The sequence below is a fragment of the Stegodyphus dumicola genome, chromosome 10 (assembly GCF_044657685.1).
Source record: "Stegodyphus dumicola isolate Sdum_Otavi_A_Nest chromosome 10, ASM4465768v1".
NCBI classification, from domain to species: Eukaryota; Metazoa; Arthropoda; class Arachnida; order Araneae; family Eresidae; genus Stegodyphus; species Stegodyphus dumicola.
The window spans coordinates 15,665,811-15,690,000 of NC_140777.1; the positions used below are offsets into that span (position 1 = coordinate 15,665,811).

Below are 24,190 nucleotides of genomic sequence, written 5' to 3' on the forward strand. Positions count from 1 at the left end.
TGCCTGTTAACATCTCAACTAAGCAAATAATTATTTTATGCCATCTCTGCAGCAATTATGCAGAATACTGTTTTTAAGTCCTATTTATATAATTTTTCAATTTTAAATATTCTTCAAAATTATTTCAAGAATGCTTATAATAGTCTATCAATTACTAAAGACCTTATTTTAGATTTTGTTAAATTTAAACTTAAAATAGTAAAAAAGACAGCTACCAACTTTTTTTCTGTAAAATTAACTTCTTACATTCTTACTTTGATAATATCAATTTTCAAAATATTTTTTGAAAAACTGCAAACCCTTTTTACTGCAATAGAGTCGAAGACGCAGGTTTGTTTCAAGTATACTAAAACACTAACTGGATTACCAACCATTAAGAAGAAGACGTAGCTGCATCTTGATATTGTTAAGATCCAATTTAAACTCCAGTTTTAGATTCTTACTAATACCATCTTATTAATGGCAATCTTGATACTCTTAATAATTCTTCCTTAAGACAGAGTATGGAAAAGAAACTAAATTTACGCCAGTAAGCACAGTTCCTTTTCCTCTTTGCATTAAAAGCATTGAAGGCAACACTGATGATCTCATTTTTAATACTAGTTTTAAACTAAGTCTTCCCATTCATACTTTTATGGAATGGTAACAAGAAATTTTAAGCTCACACTAGCAATTAACAGAATTCATTTTTAAAGGTTTAATTCATTGACCAATGATAAAAAAGAAAATTTCTGAGCATAAGGCCAAGTACACTATTACAAAATAGACAAAGCAAGAAATAATTTCAGAATCATCTCTAAGAAGCTCTACCAAACTCTTATTGAAAAAGAATTCAACCAACCAATAACATACTGTGTTTCCAAAAGTAATGAAAGATCAGCTATTAACAAGATTTATGCTTTTCACACAAAACTTCATTTATAGCTTAATTCTGAGCAAGAATACATTTTTGAGCTTGCATACACTGTCCGAGTTTCACAAGAACTTATTACATTCAAGTATACAACTAATGGAACTAAGAGCCACAAGAAAATTTTGACTACACTTTAATTTAATTTTTATAAATTATCATTATTTTTATGATATTTATCAATGCCACTATGTTTGTAAGAAAAATCATCAAAATTTCACAAATCTCTGAATAAAAAATTTCGTGTACAAACTGATCTTGATTGCCAAATTTAGAGCCACATAATTTTAAAAGAATTCAAACGTTAACCAACCAAATATATGAATATCTTTTGGTCAACGCATCACCAAAAGATATTCCTCTGAAATTTTAATTCACACCCAAACTAGCAGTCATAAAATAATGGTCAGAAATGTCTGATGAGTAAAATTAAGGACCTTTTTCCAGTTTTCAATGAAATTAAGGACTTTTAAGGGTCATGCGAACCCCGATATATTCATGGCTTAATTATTTCTTTATTTATATAAAGAAGTTAAATAAACAAAGAAAAGATAACCTAGCATTATCTTAAGGGATTTCACACATCTCCTTTTCAGACACAGATACACATATTAAACAAAAAATAAATAATATGTGAGAAAAGTCAAAACAGTTACTTCTCAAAACTTAGCTGTCAAAATGATACGCTTAGTAGAAAAATTAATTAACAAATATTAATGATTTAAAACTCTAAGCATAAAAAGGCACTAAGTTTATTTATAAAAGTAATACCTATTTCTTTTAAGTTTTTATCAATTTTTACTTAATATTATGTTAAATTTATCAGACTATCTAATAATAACTATCATTCAGAAGATTAATTTCTAAAAATAAGCCAAAATCTATGAAGGGAATTTTAGTGGCTTTTAAACTATTACTTTGAACTGATTAAAAATGAAATTAACAAAAATCAGATAAAGGGAAATCTCAGGAATGTGAATATTGAAGATGATAAACTTATAATATTTTTATTTATAGAAGAATATATGACAAGAAGACATAAAGCAGTACATAAAAACATAAATTCTCACTGCAATCCAATAATATCAAATACTAATAACATTAAATTTTTGGATAACATTTCATAAATAATAGCTAATAAATTCAAAAAGCAATGCATGAGGCTAATAAAACTTCTTTTTTTTTTAAGAAGAGAGAAAGACAACATGCAGTGCACATACACAGAGAATAAAAACTTAACACTGCTACATAAAGGGATAGTGTTTAGTGAGAGAATAAAATTCAGAATAAAAATTTATATAAACAAGAAAATGCAAAAATGTAGGAAAACAATATGTTTACATTAATAGAATATTAATGAGAACATAAAGTATTATTTTTCTTAGAATAATTTTTATGCCAGCTTTTAACAAAAATTTACAATTTAGAAATTATAAGTTGAAGGGAGAAAAATTACAGGATAAAGAAGCATAAGGGAGCATAAGTCTTCACAGAAATTCACATGCATTTGTACAACACAAGTATACACAAACATACAGCATACAAAACACCTATAACTCTTACATACCAAATCAACCATTAGCAGCATTTCCCTACGTTTCTGCATTTCCTAATAGTTAAAAAAAAAAAAAAAAGATTTTTATATTACTAACAGCAATACAAATAAAATAACAACCCAGAAATCACATTAGATGATGATGTAAAATCTGTAAAACACCAGAAACATACATCAATAGATAACTTTATGAGTCAACGGTCTCAAACTAATGGCCCATGCAGTCCATTAAGTGATCTTATATGGCCCGTGAAAACATTTGAATTATGTATTTGTTACAAATGTGCTGTTGAATGACTTAAAGTTTTAGTTATTTGAAATCCAAGTTTGTGTTATTTTAATTTATTAAAACAAAAACGAATAAATAAAGCACCAGAAAATTTATAAATAGAACTAATTACAATGTGATATAAATCTTACTCAAGGATTTGTACATAAAGACTTTTTTTAACTTTTATTCACACTTGGCAAAAAATAAATATGCTCAAGTAATGAATTTTTGCACTAAAAATAATCACTTGGCTTGGAAAGAGTCCCCCTCCCAACAGCTGAAAATTAAAACGAAAAAAATGCAAATGACCCATGAGCATTTACAATCTGTAAAGAAGATAATTTCTATAATTTCTCTACAAGGCTACAAACTTGATTAGAATTGAGACACCGCCAAGTTTCATGCTACAGCAAGAAGTAAAGATATTAATCATCACTCACATACAAATACACATATATTTTTATTTATGTATTGAAGAAAAAATAATAAATGAGATTAAAAAGACTAGGTTGCCATTATTTATTCTTAAGTTTTGTCCTACTTGTTAAATTTTCTCTGAAAACTTGGAAAGCTTTCATAAGTTGTTTATTTTTAATTCAAATTACAGTAAGTTATTTAATTGCTAGAATTATCTAAAAGAAATGTCAATCTAAGAATTTAATATTTAACTTGCATTATTAGCTTTATATTAGCTTGTCAATATATTTGAATTACAAAGGGTAATCAACAAAAGTCTTATAGGTACCAAACTTTAGATTTCAGGTGAATTCTTTCCCTTTGTGATGTTATTATAATTCTTAATGTATGTTTTGATAAATTAAAATTTACTTAAAATTATTTTTTTATTTTGTTAATAAATTCTTTAATTTTGTTTAAAAAAAATCTGCCCCTTCATCTACTTTCAGATTGTGCATTCCGACCTGCATGCAATTTGAGTTTGAGACCGTTGTTATAAGTAACTTTTAAAAATTCTAAATTTCCAGCCACCAGAGAAATGGCAAAAAGTGCTAGAACGAAATGGTGCTCATGTGATTGAATAAAATTTTATGTTTTTGTACTGCTTCACTTTGTACTGATTGTCAAAAAAATGCAAAACTTTCTGGATGAAACAATTATTAAATGACTGATTATTTTTTATTCCACAAAGTCTCTTTATTTATTGTACAGTGAAGAATAATACAAAATGTATGATAATATACTGAAGGTGAATAAATGTATAATAAATAAAATAAAAACAGTACAAAGTCAAAAATCCGGACTGGTCGGGACTTCGGCGATTCCTGATTTGGGATTTTTCTGGATAATAGATCATCAATTTAAATCTGGTAAAATGGCATGCAGAAATTATACAATTAAAACTATAAAATCGTAATTTATGAAATAAAGAACAATTATGATCTAAAGGGTATCAAAATTTACAAAAGAAGTCTTAATACTTATTTATTTACTTTATTAAACATTTCTTTTAATGTAAGCAGCCATTCCATTTGCAGCCATTCCGCTTTTTGTTTAATAGGCATTGAAACATGGTTTCGCTTTGTGAATCCTCTAGCAACTCCAGAATTGGAAACTCTTTTCGACATAATCGAAAGTTCAAGCTTAGTTTTTATAAAATTGCCGTAATAATAGTCTGCAAAAAATAATAAGGTGGATCAAATTAGAAGATCAGGGAGCAGCACAGTCTGCTACATTAATTGAAATGCCTTAGAATCAGAAAAGATAATTTTAGCCTAACCTAATAGCGTCCATTATACATTACTGGCTGTATATCGCAAGATTGGTGACAAAAGCTATGTTGTTTTGCTAAATTTTGTCTTGCTCCTATAGCATACTGGAATTAAGCCTGAATTGTATTAGTTATTTACTATACCTATGTTTATTTCTTGCACATACTTCAAACTAATATCCAAGTCCTGAATAAACTCCCACATATACTTAAGGCTTTATCTAGGGCCGGTGCTCAATACTGCCTGGTGCAGTCTCTACGAGTCCTAAATTCTGCTACAAAGTGCTTTCTTAAGGTCTAAATTTTCACCGTGCCTAAACATTGGATCCCAGTGCTTTCCCTAAATCATAAATACTTCTCATCCCTTAATTTTGTAGCTCGGCACTTCCCCAAATTTTAAAAATTGTGTCTTCCCTAAATTCTGCCATCCGATGCCGACATATTCTGCTGCCGTTTCTGGGTTTATGGTAAATAATATATCAGTTATTCTTAATCAAAATAGCACTAAATGTAATTTTTTGGCTTATGAGTTTCATTAACAAAATCTATTTTTAGCATACAAAAAGCAAATTTTGTTGAATTTTTCCTCATCAACATTTCTTAGAACATTTAAAAATCTATTATCATTGCTAAGTGTAATGTTAGCATAAAAGTTTGCCATACTCTTGTTATTCAATTACTAAGTTTAGACATCATAGCATGAGTTATTACTGAAGCTGTCATGTATTGATAAACATGCAGTGATGAAAGCAAAATATAATAAATAATGACTCGCCAAGTCGGCATCAGGGATATAAAATAGGTGAATGTTTCGGTTTGAGATGTATGTCAAGTAGATACTCAGCTACAAAGCCAAATTATTAATCTCACAAATTTATTCTTACATGATTGTGTTTCCATAACAAGGTATTTTATTTATTGCTTAAGTAAAATTAAGAATCGGAATTTTTAAGTGAAAATCTCCACATGTGTTATTATGGAAGAAAAAATCAAATGTGCATGCGTAAATCATTAATAAATAAGAAAAATGTTTGTGGCTTTGAGGTCTGGATTTTAGATATTCTGGATGATGGACATCCGGATTTAAGACTTTGTACTGTAATATATTAAATATCTCATAATATAATATCTTCCCACAAATTTAAATTTGTCAACCTTTATTAATGCCAAATTAGCTAATTAGAGCTAAGAAAATGATCAAGGAAATGGAAATTTATTACATAAAAGCTTTTATTGTGTTTATTTCACAGCCAAAAGATCCCTTCTACTGTACAAATTCAATGAATTTGTTTCATTCAAATATGATATAGAAAAAAGATCCCATTTTCTTTTTCTATTTGCTTACACTGAAAAATACATATCGTATTTTCTCGCATATCCCCCCTATTTTTTTAAAGGCAGGTTCTGTAACATTTAAAAATATCAAATCTGCTTCCTCAATGCATTCAGAAAATAAGAAATGGATTCTTTCATGTAGTAATTGTTTCCAACCTACTAATCAGCCTTGTCAGCTACCTGTAAAGGTCACAATGAACTTTTCCATCTTAATACAGGAACCAACTCATCACAAAGAAGCAAACATAAACTGACATCCAGTCTATGATTTCACTGAGTGAATTGCACATTCACCTTTTCTGATCATTTATGGAGGACTTTAAGTGTCAGGAATAGCACAGACAGTAATAAGAATGGATGCGATTAAATTTACAGAAAAGTAGAAAGTACTATACATCCTTATTGTAATATAGGTTTCTTTTAATGTAATAGTATTGTGATAGTCACCTGTAGTTTACTCATGACTACTTTTCATTTGTTATGTTCTTACAGTAACTGCATCCTTTGGAAATTAAATTAGCTGCACAATTTTCCCCCTCTTGATTTTCGGCCAGTAAAATCAGTAAAAAAAGTGGGAGTATTATGACATATCTTTCACAATTTTGTGAATTTTTACAGATTTCATGATTTCCAATTAAATATTTATGAAGAAAAATTCTGTAACATTACTGTCATGCCCCAACTTGCACGAACTCAAAGTTACACAGTTCCTTACATTATTTTACTTTTTATACTTGTAAATAACTAGAATTTGAAATTACCAGTAATTCAGAAAGTGCCGGTAATCAAATTACTGTTTTGCTTGTATATTAAAACAGCTTTAACACTTCGGCCATTGAGAGATTAAGCAATTTTTTCTTCCCAAATACATGCAGTATTTGTCAATCATAAATTTCTAATGCAAACTGAGTTCCTTCATGCCCAGCAAAAAGTTAAAAAAAATAATATGCATCAAAGGACAAGAGTACAAGCTAAATGCTTAAAACTCCCCACCCTATTTCAAAAATTGCACTGAAGTTACAACCGTTAACTTTCAGTGAAGAAACAAGGTATAATAAATGTGTTAAAAAACAATGCATTTATACTGTTATAATTATTACCAATTTAATCTTTGGTACAGAAAGGAAAAAAAAAATAGACCTGAGTTACATATTTTTTATTTCTTCTCTTCTTTTTCCACTTTATAATTAGAACTGACCCTCCACACCCTTAATGAGGAATCATGGGTGCAAGATGAACTGGTCATTTTGAAAAGTTAAGATATTCAAGTATATTATCATATATAATATTCAGAACATACTGCAAACATATAATTTGAGAAAGAAAGTTAATTTAGCTGCAGGGATAGAGAGAAAACTAAACTAAATTTTGACATATCAAAACTGACTGTAGGTTCATGACCAATGGTGTCCTGAAAAGGACTTAATACAACACATCTTTCAAGTTCTCCCAAAGCAAGAAATTGCACGAACTGATCTAATTTATTTTCTGATAAACTGGATGTAACCCAAACAGTACAACATAAAACAATGCATAAACAATGCATAAATAATGACCCCTTGTAGTTCAAAGCATTAGCGGTATGATAAAGATATAATTGAGCAACATATTGAAAAATGTTAAAAAATAAAACAATTATCCCCACAAGCAGTCCCTATGCTAGTCTGGTAGTGCTAGGCTACAAAAAGAATAATCAGCCCCCAACAGACATTAAAGCTTGGCAATTTACAATTGATTATAGCAAGCTAAATAGTTTAACGAAATATCCATTTATCCACTGCCCATAATCAAAGAAACCATAAGGAAAATAAAATCAGCTAAATTTATGACCACATTAGATCTCCCCTCAGGGTGTTTTCCAAGAGCTATGAAACCGAAGGAGGTTCCAAAAACCGCATTCATTACAAAATCAAGCACTTATGTTTTTCTGACAATGCCTTTTGGCTTGCGCAGAGCACTGGCGACCTTTAAAGAACCATGGACATAATTTTAAGATCTGTGCTACTGTAGAGTCATTAGGTTATTTTGAAGGAGACGTGTGTATGTGCAATGACCTCACCGAGACTCGAACCCTGGACCTTTTAAATACGAGTCAAGTATGTTTCTAATTACTGTATTTGGCGGCATATAAGACGCACCCTTATTTAGAAGGCCACACACAAGGAAAAAAAGTTTCAATAGTCCACGCAATAGCGCTGTACCACAATAACTTAAAATGTCGTTTCTTTTAGTTCTCCCGTTTCGTGAAAGCCAAATAAACAATCATTGAATGCAATTACCAAACACATTTTTATTAAGAAAAATTAACAAACGGCAAGCTATTTTGAACATGATATGTAAATTTCGATAATGAATAAATGAATGAACAGCAAGCAATCAAACATAATACAAAATAAAGCAGAAACAACAAAAAACACAGATTCAAGGAAAACGTTGCCTATCATGAAATTAGACTTTAATCACTTTCAAAACCATAAGAATCCTTTTCACTATCATCATCATCGAAAACGAGAATATCGTCATCACTACTGTTTCCGTTATCGCTAGTATCACCTTCTTCGAATAATGCGTCGTCTTCTGTTCCGTCAAGAGCATTACTGATTTCGCACTTCTTAAAGGACTTAACAATTACTTCAGTCTTTACATCCTCCCAAGATTTTTACACACTCGCACACTTGTGAAATAGAGGGCCGCTTCATTCTACCTGAGGGTGTGAGGGCATGATGTGGCTCTCCTATCCACTTGTTACATCGTTCTCACACTTTTTCCTTAAATGGATTATTCACCGATACATCTAAAGGCTGCAATTGGCTAGTCAGTCCACCAGAAATGACAGCTATCTGGGTTTTAAATTCTCTTGCTTTATTCTTTATGGGCACTAAACTGATTCAAAACCAAAAGAGAGGGTTTTCTTAACAGTCCACCAGATCGCCTCGTCCGTATGTTCTGTAACCACAGTTTCATTCCAGCTTCGTCCATCCAGCCTTTCGGATGAACATGAATAATTACACCCATTGGAAGTTTTTCTTTTGGATGAGTTTTTCTTTTGAATACAAAAAACGGCTGTAGTTTTGTGCCGTCAGCACAACATATTAGAACTACCGTATATCGGGTTTTTTCATGACCTGTGGTTTTTATGGTTATTGATTTAGACCCTTTAATACTGACAGTCTTCTTGGATGGTACATCAAATGTGAGTGGAATTTCATCCATATTTCTTATTTGAACGAGCTCAAAAGAAGTTTTCTTGCGTGCATTTATAAAAAACCTATGAAATGCTAGTATTTTTTCTTCATAATCTGCTGGCATTTTCTGTGCAATAGTTGTTTTTGTGCACATTGATAAGCCTTGCCTTTTCATGAACCTGTAGCACCAACCCTCAGACCCTGAAAAATTCTGATTCCCATGTTTTTCTGCAAATCCTTTGGCCTCATTGATTATCATTTTAGTTGAAACACTTATCCCAGATTTCCTCTTATCTATTACCCACATTTCTACGGCATTTTCAAGTTCAGGCCAAGATGGATCTGGGCATCGAAGGTTATGTTTTTGTTTTTTAGCAGTCTTCAGTTGATCCTCCTGCAGTCGCCAAGTACGTATCATTTTTTCGGTAGGAGGTGTACCGGAATGCCTTGCTGCTGCTCTGTTTCCATGCACTTTGGCATAGTTTAACACTCCTAGTTCATACAGAATTGTAAAGCTTAATCTCTTGTTTCCTGTAGTCCTATTTTCCAGGGTATTTTTTTTTTTAAACAAATAGTTTTAAGCACCGATACCGACACGTTTATACAGAGTAGCACCAATACCTACACGTGTGCCGCCTAAGTCAAAGAAAGTCAATGTAAAGAAGGAAAGGCTCCATAGACGCAATGTGACCGTCGAACCTGTTCGAACTTCGACATCAGCTTCGAGCATTGGCGCTTTTTGGCGACAGATATTTCACGCACGTGCAAAATAATTATGGCAGATGTAGAAAATTTATGTGTGCTTAGAACTTTATCTGGGCTAAAAATAGCATTCAGTATTGAAAGTTAACCTCTGTCCTTCACGTATAAGACGCAAGTAACTTTTTTGAGACCAAATTTAGGAAACAAAGTGTGTCTTATATGCCGTCAAATACGGTACATTATAAAGGTACACTTAAGGAAGGAAAAAATACCTTACACTGTTTTTCGATGAAGCCATCCAAATGAAAATGTTCTTTGTCTGAAAATCTTATGCAAACTGCATCAATATTACTTTTCTCAATTAATTTAAGCACTTTTTTCCCCACAAAAGATGAGTTCTTTTTTCCCTTTCTTTTCTTTTTCCATTGACTACTTACATAGAGTGCAATGGTGCTGCAATGCCATTAGTTGCTGACACCTGATACTAACACATAGGAACATACCAAAATGATTCTCAATCTTGCAAATTAATATTCTGCAAGAAGAATAACAGTCACTTTTTATTTGCTATTCTATTTTAAAAACATTTAATCCTTTTTAAGACACTCTGTATGTTACGGCCTGTATGATATAAACCCATAGATACATAATACAGACATTAGAATTTCTTGGAAGAAGGAAAGATGAAAATGAGCAACGCCTTCGACAGGAATCGAAGCTCGGACCTCTGGAATATGTGCCCAGCATGCAAACCATCACATAACAAAGGCATGCCACGAAGCTGGGAGAAATACCTTATATACTCCCCCTTTTAAAGGGCAATTAGGTTTTCAGGGAACCCAATCACCAAATCCTGAGGGTGAAGAATCATCATCCACCACCCTTTTAGTGGTGGATGTTCGGGTTTGGGTGCCACTTTTAGAGACATTAGATATTTTTGGAGACAGGAAAGATGAAAACTGAGCAACGACCTCACTGGGAATTGAACCCCGGACCTCTGGAATATGCACCCAGCATGCAGACCACACGAAGGCATGCTAAGAAGGTGGGAGAAATACCTTATAACATGTAATACTTCAAATCACATCAGAATTGAACAGCAAGTGACACTAGCATGTTAGTTCAAGAATGTTTTATACTCTTTTAAGGTATAAACTTCAAAAGTCTTCACCTGATTCGAATTATCAGTAGCACAATACTCAACAGAACACCAACACTTGAGAAAAGAGTACTGAATAAAGACAGCATGAAATGTCGTTTCCAGATTACACTTTCAAAATAGAAAAGTGTGGATATAATATCACCTGCATAAACTATGGATCCTTCCTGTGGATACCATGGGATATCATTCCCCCTTTTCCTGTTACAGTGCTCTTGTTGCTAACCCTCCTGATTTGAATCTCAGCCAGATCAGAACCACAAATTTTACAGTGGCAAAGAAGCAAGGGGTAGCACATGTTATTGGCACTGGTCTTTGACATCTTTACCCAGCTCTATCCCAATTTTGACAGAGAGCCACAAAGATATGGATTCCCAAAGTCTCCTACTCTTTTTTCTCTACTGGACACATTTCGATAGGACTTTTGACTGAGAGCATTTTCTTAAGTCCCATGTCATAAAGACACTATGCCTTCTTAGCAAGCACAAGGCTAAGGCAGCTGACTCTCTAACACCCACTATGCCATTCATGCATTGCATGGACCCAACAAACTTTTATGCATTAAAATTACTGCATATCCATAAATTACATCAACTATTAACTACAAAGCTAAAACAACACATAATAAATTTGCAATAGTCAATTGGTAATCAAGTATGAGGATTTACATATCCTAGAAGAATTCCGAGGTAGGTATTCTGATATACAGCAAAATGAATTTGCAATACTCAACTGGCAACTGAGTATGAGGATTTAAATACATCCTAGAACTCTGAGAGTGAAGTGAATGAGTTAAAGCTTGACTCATAGTAAAATAAATTTGCAGTACTCGACTGACAACCAAATATAAGGATTTAAATATCATAAAAGAACTCAAAGAATGTTGGAGTCGGGGTATTCTGACTTACAGCAAAACGAATTTGCAACACCCAATTGGCAACCACGTATGAGGATTTAAAGATCTCAAAATTTTATTAATCTTATTGAGATAGGATAAATTGTTTGACTCACAGCAGCAAAATGAATTTACAATACTTAACTGGCAACCAAATATGAGGATTTAAATATCCTAGAACTCCAAGAATGTCAGGAAGTTAAGACATTCTGACTTACACTAAACAGTTAATCAAATGTGAAAGATTCAAACAGCAATTATTAAACCATCACTAAACCACAACCATCATTACTTGAAAAAAATATTCCATGACACATTTTCAGCTTTTCTTAATTCAGTATCACTTCAAAATACTAAAAGCAACAGTAATCGATTGATTATCATTTTTGAAAGCAGCATTAGTTGCTAAAACTTCTTTCTGCATAAAAGGCATGATGGGAAATAACATACTGCATTTGAAACCATATTATTTTTAATTTGACTTTTTAAGCATAAAAAAAGTTTCAGAATACAGCAGTTTGAATAATGATACACATTTTTCACATTTACTTCATGCACAAAATTGAATTAAGAATTATATTTAGAAAATGACAGAATTGACTGTAGACTAAATAAAAATAACAGACAAATGAAATATATGTTTAAAAAAATTCAGATTTTCTGTTTATATTTTCCAGTTGCCATTAATGATTTTAAAATTAAACAATGGAAAATCATACAAGCATAATTAAACACAAAAGTATATCGATCAACTCTAATGATAAAACAATGTGATAAGTAATAATCAACATGCACACTTTGATAAGTTTTCTAGATCCATCAAAAGAAAAATTCATATTTTTAGTAATAATAATTGTCACAACAGCAAGAAATCAGACCAAACAATAGTAGACGAAAAGAATAAGAAAAGACCCAAATAAAAAAAGAAACAGAAAATAATGAACAAGGAGAATTATCTTTTTAGAAAAGTATACATGCATTCCCCAAACAAAAAGCATTAATACCTGCTCTCTAAGAAAAACAGCTTGCTGACGTTTCATTTCCTGTTCCTACGACAAAAACAATTTGAAAAATTTTGTTATGATAATTATGAGATATTTCTTCATTTTATTACTCCTTAAATCTGAATACATACAATTTTAAATAAACATGCATACTTATTTTCATAGTAATTATATTTTGATGCAAATCTATAAATTACCTCAAGTAACTGCTGAGCACGAATTTCTCTTTCAATTCTCATTTGTTCCAGTCTTTCAAATTTTTCTTGCTGTTTCATAATACGCTGTTGTTCCTTCTGCTTTCGACTTTCTTCGGCTGAAAAATTAAATAAGAATTCCATTTTTCAATTATACCAAGGTGCCCTTTAATGTAACATTTAAATAATTAAATACTTATAATACAGAATTAAGAAATCATAGGGATAATGTAAGCATAAAGCCATATTATGATAACCACTAAAATTTGATATTTCATATGAATAGGAAGAATTTATACAGTATTAAAAACATTTTCTGAATAATATAATTCTGAAGTACATGGATATTAGAATCAATTACAATTTTAATACACTTTTTCAACCTATATTCAGACTATATATAATCAAATTTATTCTAATGGCTTAGTTACAGACATTTAACTGGATTCCCAAAGGCTGAAAATGAGTAACAAACAAAGCACACACACAAGAGTCTCATTATGTAAAATCAGTTCTTAATAGTTTAGAGAGTAGAATGCCAGTTGCTATTCACAGCCACAATTCATTTAATTTTTATGGCAAAGGAAATGATGATTAAGCTGTGAGTGGAAATACTTTATCTCTTTGCCACTGCACCTTTTGTAACGTGAGTATGAGCCAGCTGCCAGTTTCCAATCCGTTTTTGCAGAACTTAATCCTCAACTAAGACAACCCTTACCTTATACTGATAATGTTACTGAAAGTTATTATAACCTTACTTGAAGTTACTATAATCTTACTTTTTTATGCTTTAGATCTCCAAAGATTATGCATGTAAAATTCCACACAGAAGGATGGATTTCTGCCAGCTCCTGATAGATCAGATTTTGGGGGGGGGTGCATAATGGAATCAAGAAAATATGCCTTATTCATGACATTTTGGGGAATTTTGAAATTTTTTGACTAAAATTGTAATGCTCAGAGTTAAATACCAAAATGATTTTTTAAGTCTATTAATAGGAGGAAAAGAAATTCAGTATGAGCGATTAGTTAATTTCTGTTCTTTATAATTCCACTTACGGGATAACCAGCAAATACAGAACTTTAAAAATTTAGAGATTGAAATGCTGGGCTTTCATTATGAAAAAACAGATTCTTTACAGGTACTTGCAAAAGGAATGGTATAATTGATGAATTAAGAATTACCAATTTAAAAAAAAAAAAAAAAAACAAGATCTATCTAGGTACAGCAGAAGATATCTCTTACGCAGTAATTTCTGATCAAAACTGGCTAACAATAACATTACATATGCAATACCTACAAATTCAGTATTTCTGACAGCCAAGAACTGAATATATAATGCAATTAAAAGCTTTGTCATTTTAGCCACCAACCACTGAGGAACAAACTTTGTGTTGGGTATAAAGGTTGTAAGGTATTTTATATTCTTTAAACAATTTTGAATCTTTACTGTTACTTGTTATTTCCGCTAGGAACTGAGACTGAAGAGGATCTAAGGCGGAGGTTTTGAATGTTCTAGATACAAAGCTTTTAGCTACAGCACTTGTAGCTTCAATTTTTTCCACTCAGCTCTGCCTGTTAATTTTACGGCTTTAGACATTCACTAGCCAATGTTAAAATATGCACCATTCACGTTTTGAAGCAACTTGCTTAGACCAAATTTGTGTAGAATTTGTCTGCAGTACTTTTAAGCTGTAAATTCAATTTATGTTACTTTAAATACCTGCAAGTAGTAGAGTTTTGTTTGTGTACACACGTTGTGCCGGCTGTTTAATTTCAAATTAAATAAAAATGTTATTTAAAACCTTCACAGAACTTTGTTGTTGCATCCAAATTACCTGAAGTAATCACTTGCTAGTCAGTCTACTAGGGTCTGAAGGACACTTGAGCTAATACTACACAATTAAAACCCTATAAGGTGTTGCACCAAATCTAATGACTATTGCACATGCACCAGCAAAAAATATTCCATTAAAAGACTTTAAGTGAGCTTACTACCAGTAAAACTGCTAGATAACTAAATAATTTATAAAGGCAAAGCATACAAAGGCATAGCCGCTAATGCTGAAATATGAAAAACTGGGAGTTCCCAGGAGGCTTTCAAACTGCATAGCAACACAAGGCAGAATGCATGGCAGAATTCCAAATTGACTTAAATGTACTTTGTAAATGTATGTTTAATTGATATTTGTTTTTAATAAAATCCAGACAGCAATTAAAACAATTTTATAACGCTGGGTTTGGGTTGCTAATCTGTTATTATCATAACCACTAGAAATTAGCTATTATTGTAATAAAAAAATCTGATGTGTACACCACGACTTCCTTGTATGGAATATTAAATTATACACATTTTTGGCTGCATTTCATTTAAATTTATTAGCTCAAAATTCACTAGAGATATATTTCTCATTCAATTAATTCAGTTCTCATTTCATGACAAAGCAAAAATAAAAAACCTCAAAATATCTTTTAAAAATTGAAAAATATAGAAAACTATAAAACACCAAATACAGTTAAAACAATTTAAAAAATTACACAATTAAAATTAGAGCTTCTACACAAAAATAAACAATTTGGCCAGCAGGCAAGAAGGCAGATTTTTCAGAGCACAAAAACGAAAGTTTACTTTTCGTCCCACTCGGCAAAAAGACACTCACGGTGCTGAAACTGAGTTCATTACTCTGGCAAGTTACAAGTGTAAACAAATACTATTGTTATGGTAAAAAAAAAAACATATATATATATACTTAGCCACAGTCAAGCAACTTTTAAATTATTGATAATTCTATAACTATTGCATGCAGATTAACTAAAAGCATAAAAACCTTAACTGGAAGATATGAACAACATAATTCAATAATTTTGAAAGCAAAAAATGCACAGTTTAGTAGCATATAAGAATTAAGGAAAAAAAAACTGAGCTCATGAAGCCAAGTAACAGAGTCAGTATACATATATATATATATATATTTACATACTTTTGGTTCAGCTAATTGCAACCAAAAAGGGAGGTGCACAGCTACATGTTCTAGCAGTCCTAAAATTTCAATGTTCTGAGGCTACTTGTTTTTGAGTTATGTAAGATACAAACTTACATATGTACATACAGACACATCACAAAAATTTCTGAAGCATCTGAATCCATTTTATATCCTTTTTGTAACCCATTTTGGGAAAAAGAGTCTTTTATTCTGTCCTTACATACAGATGTCATGCAGAAATATCGTTAAATTGCATTCTATAGCGGCCAAAATAGATATTTTCGTTGAAACGTGACACCCCAAAATTTTCGTGATTGCAATACATCCTTGTACTTTCTACAAGGAAGTAAAAATTAAACAAAAAAAAACCTAAGAGTTCAATAGCGTTACTTATACATATACGACATGGAATTCAATTTTAGAATTTTATTCACTGGATTCAATTTTCACTCTTTATTACATATTAATTACTAAAGGTAAAGTGCTGGTTTGTTAATCTCACACATGAGAAGTGGAAGCCCACAATAAGGGTATTAATTAATTACAACGTTAACCACAGACTTTCTCATGCACTGTTTTCTTTTTAGCTAACAAATAGATAAGCCTTCAGCTCGCATCTTTGCAGCAGAGAATGCACAGTCAAACATGCTATATGAATGCACAGCTGCCAATCTTGAAATATGGAAAGCTGGGGGCTTTCAAATAGCATAGTAAAAGCTATGTGGCATGGTGAATCTAAACTGATTAGAATTTATAATGCAGGATTCAAGTATGATAATACAGTGTTGATGTAAAACATATTACTATTTAATCAGACAATCTAAATTTAATGATCTCTCATCAATTTCATTTTGGAATTTTCTTATAATTTTATACCAAGAAAACCATGAGTATGGAAGGAAAGCTTTTACTTAAAGTACTTTTAAAAGCAATGAAAATAAATTAATAAGTAATGTATTTGCTATTGTGTGGATAAAATTAAATGCAAATATTAATTGATTAAATGTTGCTTGAATCTTCATAAAATGTTCTATCAATTGTAGATTAAAATAATTAAAATCAAATAAAATTTAATAAGAATTATACTGAAAATAACTAGGGGAGATGGAATATAATTTGCACTTTACCCTTTTGGCTCTGCTGTTGGGATTTGCCACCTTCAAATGTAGAGTACTATTTTATAAGCATATATATTTGATAGCATGATATGGCACACCGTAGTTCAAATTATCAAATGGATTTATTACAATTCACTAAAGCAATGACAGAAATTTTAGCACTTCCTGAGTTCTCTGCCACCAAGACAAGATAAATCATGATCCTATGAATTCACCTATTCCACCCAAATATCAGAAGTTGCACGTAGTTCCAGTACATGATGAGAATACTAGAACTAACAAATTAGGTAGGCCATGAACAGCATAGTAAACTGGAAAGTTGTGAACGATGTTCCAGAATTTAGTGTGAAAAATACAAAGTACTGCTTTGTTTTAAAAATTTGATGTACAATAAATTTTAATAATATTATAATCTATCCTTATATTTGTATGCAATTTTACCTTCAGATCTGATGGTGGCAACTGCCACAACATTGTACTTTCTCCAACTCAAGTAGGAACTTATTAATAGATTGCAAGGAAGTTCTAAAACCTATAAACACTAATTTGTAGACTCTTTTTGGGCACACCTAAACCATGGCTGAAAGTGTTAAGTTTCATAAATTCAATACATTTAATTTATTGCTGCGAAATATTTTCTTCAGTAGATTTCTTTAATAAAGGTTAAAATTTCAACTGAGAGATTTGGTAATCTGGTGAAAAACTGAAATCTCCTGCTAAAACCAGAAGAAATGGCAGCTATACTAATCGCATTTATTTTTCAAACTACTCTTCACTTTTCAAAATTAAATATGACAATAAAATAAAAACAAGTTTATTTCATTTAGTAATGATATACATGCACTTAAAAAATAAAAAAGAAAAGGAAAAAAAAAAGCTGCTTTTTAAAATTAATAACTATGAACAAATTAAGATTTATAAAAACAAATCAAAATACAGAAAATTCATGATGGACAGCAGAAGGAGATTTGACAATGAAATTATTTTAAATGTTCTACAAATCCAGACATGAAAAGTAAGTTGCTGTGTGCAAGTAAAAAGTTCAATTTTATGGAAAAATATTCAAACACTGCTATTACATGAGCCTCTTGTTTTCTTTTCACCAAACTCAAGATTAGCATCAAAAATAAAAGCATCCTAGTTTAAAAATGAATGGCAGGGAATTGCACAAAGCTGATAGGATTCCTGATAATAGGCTAAAACCCCGAAGAAATAAAATTGTGCTTACTCAACCTCCCTCCATCTGGAAATCAAGACTTGCATACTTTTTTAAGTGTACTCTCCATATACCCAAACAGTATCCAAAATTATTTTCAAAGTCAAAGGTGGCATGTGATATATCATACCATTCAGTTACCCTATCAAATTTTAATATTATACAGTGAATATTAAAAATGCATATTTGGGTGCTTTTGCTCATGGGAAATCCAACAGCTGTCAGGAGAAGTTTGTTATGGACTTTTTTAATTTGCAGCAAAACAGCAGTTTGCAAGATGGTGGATCACAGCCAGTTGAGTGTTGTACAGAAGGTGGAAACTGGAATGTTTTTTTAAGAAACAAAGTATTTGGCAGCAACAAAAATCCATTTTCATGCACACTTTGGAATGAGATGAGTGACTGCCACTGGCTTCAAGTTGGTGAAGAATCTACGGTGCCAATGATGTGGCACCGTGGATGCCATTTCTGCGTTTCCACACACGCAGAAATGGCAATAGGTCTCTCTTTATACACTCTGTGGTTCTTGAATACAGATCCTGCACACACACTGCAAATCTTGATCTTGATTTCTTACGTGAGATGTTTAATGTGCATGTAAATGTCACATCATTCTTTTAAATGTTACAAAGGTTAGAGACAATGGCCCTCGCATAGTCCGGATATTAATCCGTGCAATTTCTTTTTATGGGAGGCTTTGGAAGATAAGGTGTTTGCAAGGAAGCCTGCAAAAGCTGCCCAACTCAGGGTTCTAATCCTGCAGTTTGTGCCATGCAATTTCTGAAGATGATTGCCACAGATTCGCAACATAAACAAAGGTTTGCTTGCAAGGATACACTGAACACACTCTGCACTAAACTCACTTTCCATGCTCAGACATTTAACTATGCATTACTTTTGTAATGTCTGGATGATAAATAAATCTTTAATAAACAAAACAAAGGGTGTGGTAATTCATGCATCACACCATATCTACAAATTGCCATTTACTGTCCATAACAAAAAATAAATCAAATAGATAAAGAAAAATCTAATAAGCAAAATAAAAGTCTTAAAAAGCCATGCACACCTCTTAATCGTTTTTCCTCTCTAGCAGCCACTAAGGCCTTTTCTCTTTGCACTTGTCTTAACATCTTCGATTCTTGTTCTTCTCGAAATTTTGCTACATGGCAAATAATAATCAATAACTTTTCTTTTAAGTGTTTACTTCAATTTTAACCTTATATGTCTGACTTTAATATGTTAGAGAACAGATAAACAAAGATTAAAATTACCATGCATAAGATAATCAGAAATAATCAAGAACTAAAATAAACGGGTGGCGCCACTGGATGCAAGAAATTTTTAAATTAAGCATGCTAATGATCATGCAAAATGAGGCTACAATCACAGTGACGTTCTTTCAGCATTGCGAATTGAGCGGGCAAGAGAAGGCATTAAATGCTCTATGCAGATACAAAATGCATCATCTGTCATTTGCTTCCAAATTATAATTAGTATGAAATACCTTGCTGTTCTAAATGATGCTGCAACTGCTTCTGTTCCCACTGTCGCTGCTGCTCTTCTTCCTCGGCAGATCGATGCTGCGACGATTTTCGGTTTTGCACGCCCAAGCGGCCTTTTCTGGCTCTAACTTCTTCTATTCTGGCAATAACTTCTTGTTCGGTTAACAGTACATAATCCTTTATTAAAATAAAGAAATAAATAAGGAACAAAACTAATGAAACTGATTAGCAATTTCTGCATTTCCATTAAAGACACAAAAATAAAATCTTTAATTTCATCGTTTTTTTCTTTTCAGTTCTACGCTCACAAAACATGGTAATACTTTCAACCATAAAAAATATTTTTACATAAATGTGACAATTAGTGCATCAGTAGAAAACAATAACATGTGGTTTCCAGCAATCAATACATGGGAGAATGTACACAAGTTTGAACTAATGGCATAGGCGGCTATAGTTTTGATAATACATACATTCTGTTACATGGAAAATTACTTTTCTACTGTGTGACTTACTGCAGTAATATATACCATGAGACTGAAAAGTAAAAATTTAATAACCAGAAAAGTACAAATAGTAAAATGATGTGGTTTTAATAGAAATGCACAGAAAGAGATGGCATTTTCTTTTAATAATGACTTTATTACCAGAGTAGTTATATTTTTCACAGATAAGTGATGCTTTTGTTGCATCAGAAGTTCGTACAGTGACATAGCACAATTTAAAATGCAGCTAGGATTACAAATGTTCAGTATGATGAATGTTATTTATATTAATGACCATCTACCATTACATGATACTTTCCACAGCACTGCAGGCAGGTCCACTGTAATTCTCATCACATGATGACAAATAACTTCTTTCAATATGATATAATGAACTTAACTTTTTGTGCCTTTTTAACTTTATAATCAAACACCACTTTCTTCACACTTATACCACACCAAATTCAACAGGAAAATTACAATATTTTTAAAAGTAGCATATGTTTAGAATTCTTGATGGACTGTTAAGCATTGTTATCATTATTAATATTTTGGCAATGACATTACAGAGTACTGCGCCTGCACAAGTATAACAGATGTGGTTTCGACGTCTGTTGCAGAGAGAGTTCGGAAGCTCTGCCAACGAATGAATGTGTGGAGATTTTTTATTCATTCAGTGATGACGAGTGCCATCTTGTTTAACATCTCTGATCATGGCACCAACTCGGATATCTATTAAAGTTTTATAAATATATTAATTGAATGTTGTATCTGTGGCTTCCTGTGTTGTGAATAAAGACACTGATGCATCACTAGTGCTACCTTCCTTACTACTGGCACAATACCACATGATGGCAAGTAATCTCTTCCAACAATGTCAGCTAACCTCTGCATATCTGTGGCTTCAAATAAAAATGTAAATACACTGGAAATAAAAATTTTCACCTGTATTACTAAATATGAAGAATATGTATGTATGTATGTATGCATGTTCTTTGCATTGTGAAAAAAAGGCTCCACATAAAAAGCCACCAAATTTTGAACACATATCATCCTTTACCTGAGCATGGGCACTACAAAACCTGAATTTGCTTTTTATATTTATTTCTCATTCAATGTAAATTTAATAACCTTCCAATAAAAACTTAAGTGATATAAAAGCTTTATGTTGCCACTCTGCAAAATGTTTGATATTTGTTTCAAATTTAACCAAAAACGCAGCAATATTAGAAAAAAGTGTGCTGCAAAATGCAACATACATATCTTTTGAATTTAGTTGCATTGTGGAAAAATAACCACAAGTTTTGAACATAATCTTTTATCTGACCATATACTCCTCAAAACCAGAATTTTAAATTTCAAATTTGCTTTTTATTCATTTAGATTCTGTGCAAATTTAAAGGACTTTTAATTAACATACTCAAGGATATAAAAGCTTTGTGTTGCCATGTTGCAAAGCATAATATATTTGTTTCAAATTTAATCTGAAAACTCAGCGATATACATAAGGTGTGTCGACGTTCAGCAAATCATAATATATTTGTCTTTCAAATTTAATAAACAAATTGAGAAATTTAAAAGAACTGAGTTGCCATTCAGCAAAGTACAAAATATTTAATTTTCCTTTTAATTACTATTAATTATTAGTGCTGGACCCTTGAAATCATATTATTCAGACATATTAAAATTATATACAGTACAAAGTCTGTAATCCGGACTCGTCGGGACTTCTGCGATTCCGGATTAGAGGTTTTTCCGGATTACAGATCATCAATTTTAATCTGGTAAGATGGCATGCAGAAATTATACAATTTAAAATATGAAACCGTAATTTATGAAATACAGCAATTATGATCTAAATGGTGTCAAATTTTACAAAAAAAAAAGCTTAATATTTATTTGTTTACTTTATTAAACATTTCTTTCAACACGCGCATGCGTTATGTATGCTTTACGCATGCGCATGTTAATGCGAATGTATGCTTGTAATGTTACGAATGCTCATACATTATGTGCACACGTAATGTATGCGCATTCGTTACGCGCATGCATCAAGTTTGTAGCTTTGAGGTCCGGATTATAGATCATTCCAGATAATGGACGTCCGGATTACGGACTTTGTACTGTGTTATGTCGCGAATTTCAATTATTAATGTGTGTTTCAAGTCATTATTGTTCTAATATTTTTATTTGTATTCATGTGTGTTTTGATCTGGAAAAGAGTATTCTTGGGCTCTTAAGGTTTTATTTAGCTCATTGTTCTTGAGTTGGAATTGTGACAAAGGCGAGAGACGGTTGCGAGGACACACATCTGGTTTATGGCCTTTTCCAACCATGGAGGCAGTTGGGAGTCGTGTGTCACCCTTTTAACTCTTTGCGTGTGAAACGGAAATTGTTCTTTTTGTCGCTTTGTTAAAGTTTGCAGTCTTGCGAACTTCAAGACAGTGGGAGGTGTACTAAGTTAAATAATTGGATGCTCGTAAAAGCTAGTTTCACTTGTTAGTTGGGGGGTCTACTTCTTTTTCTCACGTTATGTGTGCAGATGTTTTTCGGATTTCATTGTTAGATTTTCTGGTGTTTGATTCGTCATGGGTGTGTCATTTTCTCAATTTAGATAACTTAAAATTCCGGGATTGGTAAGATTTAATTTTATGACTTTTTTTTGAAAGCCTATGAGCTCACAGAGGCAGAGAAACCGAAATTTCCTGGGTGCTTGCACCAGGCTAGAGATCATTCTGTTTCCTGATTCTTTCAAGCTAAGAGTAAGAAGAGGAGTGGGGGCTTGACCCCTTGCGGGTCTTGCTCTCGCGGGCGCCGGCTATTGCATCAGATTTGGAGACATTTGAGTTACGAAGATGTAAGGCAGTAAAAGAAAAAGTTCGGTGCGGCTTTACCTCCTGCAGGCAGCTTGCGACTCGGTCTGAGGCGAGGTTTCTCGCCGCTTTCCCGCTGATGAGAATTTGTTCGCACGAAGAAAGTGCTCTACACACAATTTGATTTTACCGTTTCATCGTGTATTTAGTGATCTTTGAATTGTCATGTTAGAGTCTTTCCAATTAGAATTGTTTGTCATAGACAGGAGAGATTGGTTACAACTAAGAAGTTTGTGCCAAAGGTGCTCTACCCAAAGTTTAGTTTCACCGCTTCATCGTGTATTTTGGAGAACTTGAATAGTCATGTTTGAGAGATTCCAGTTGAAGAAATTTGTCATGTCCCTCCATTTGTTTGAGCCAGGAGGCTTTTAAGAAACATGGAGTTTAATTGAATTTGGAGTTATTGATTTTCCCTTTACATAGGTTACTCACAACGCAAACCTAAAAGTAAATTGTACTGTACTACGACTATACGATTGATTGTTCGATATGTTATACGATTGATTGATAGATTTACTATGTTTATAAGATATATAAGATATATAAGATAATGTTTATAAGAATGATGAAATGATATATGAATATTATGATTTAGATAGATTTGTTTTGAATTATTTGATATTTAATGGTTTTTTTTTTTTTTTTTTTTTTTTTGGATTTATCCGGCACCATGATTCCAAGTTCAAAGTACACAACAAAAATTTTCTAATTTATCCGGCACCACAGCAAAGTTGTCAGTTAAGTTTAAGTTATAAAGGAATAAGGTATATTAAAACAACAACATAAAATTTTTCTATTTAACATTGGTGCCGTGACAATTTTTTTTTTCTATTTAACATTAAAATTTTTCTATTTAACATTGGTGCCGTGAACAGGAGTTTTCAGATATAACATTGGTGCCGTGACCAGGATTTTTCAGATATAACAACTGTATATATATTCTTTAGATAATTGGCCATAGAAGTGGCTACTTATTAAAAAAAATCATGCTATTGTCTAAATTTTTTGTATTACTGACTTTTAATTTTTTCTGCTACTTTTGCACCACTCCATAATTCCAACATGCCATGCTA

The 24,190-nt window shown here is 31.9% G+C and overlaps 1 protein-coding gene across 20 annotated transcripts in view; it reads right to left on the reverse strand.

The window, feature by feature from the left end:
- The window catches only part of LOC118193846 (bromodomain adjacent to zinc finger domain protein 2B-like), a 356,880-nt gene that overhangs the window by 68,233 nt on the left and 264,457 nt on the right, over positions 1-24,190 (reverse strand). For 12 of the 20 annotated variants that reach the window (XM_085824642.1, XM_085824639.1, XM_085824657.1 and 9 more), the window contains 5 exons: positions 19,762-19,936; positions 19,324-19,416; positions 12,940-13,055; positions 12,743-12,787; positions 2,478-2,519 (listed from right to left, as the gene is read on the reverse strand). In XM_085824642.1, the coding sequence (XP_085680768.1) occupies positions 2,478-2,519; positions 12,743-12,787; positions 12,940-13,055; positions 19,324-19,416; positions 19,762-19,936 (471 nt within the window). The remainder of the gene's footprint in view (positions 1-2,477; positions 2,520-12,742; positions 12,788-12,939; positions 13,056-19,323; positions 19,417-19,761; positions 19,937-24,190) is intronic. The other 8 variants (XM_085824652.1, XM_085824659.1, XM_085824651.1 and 5 more) reach the window with 7 other exon arrangements.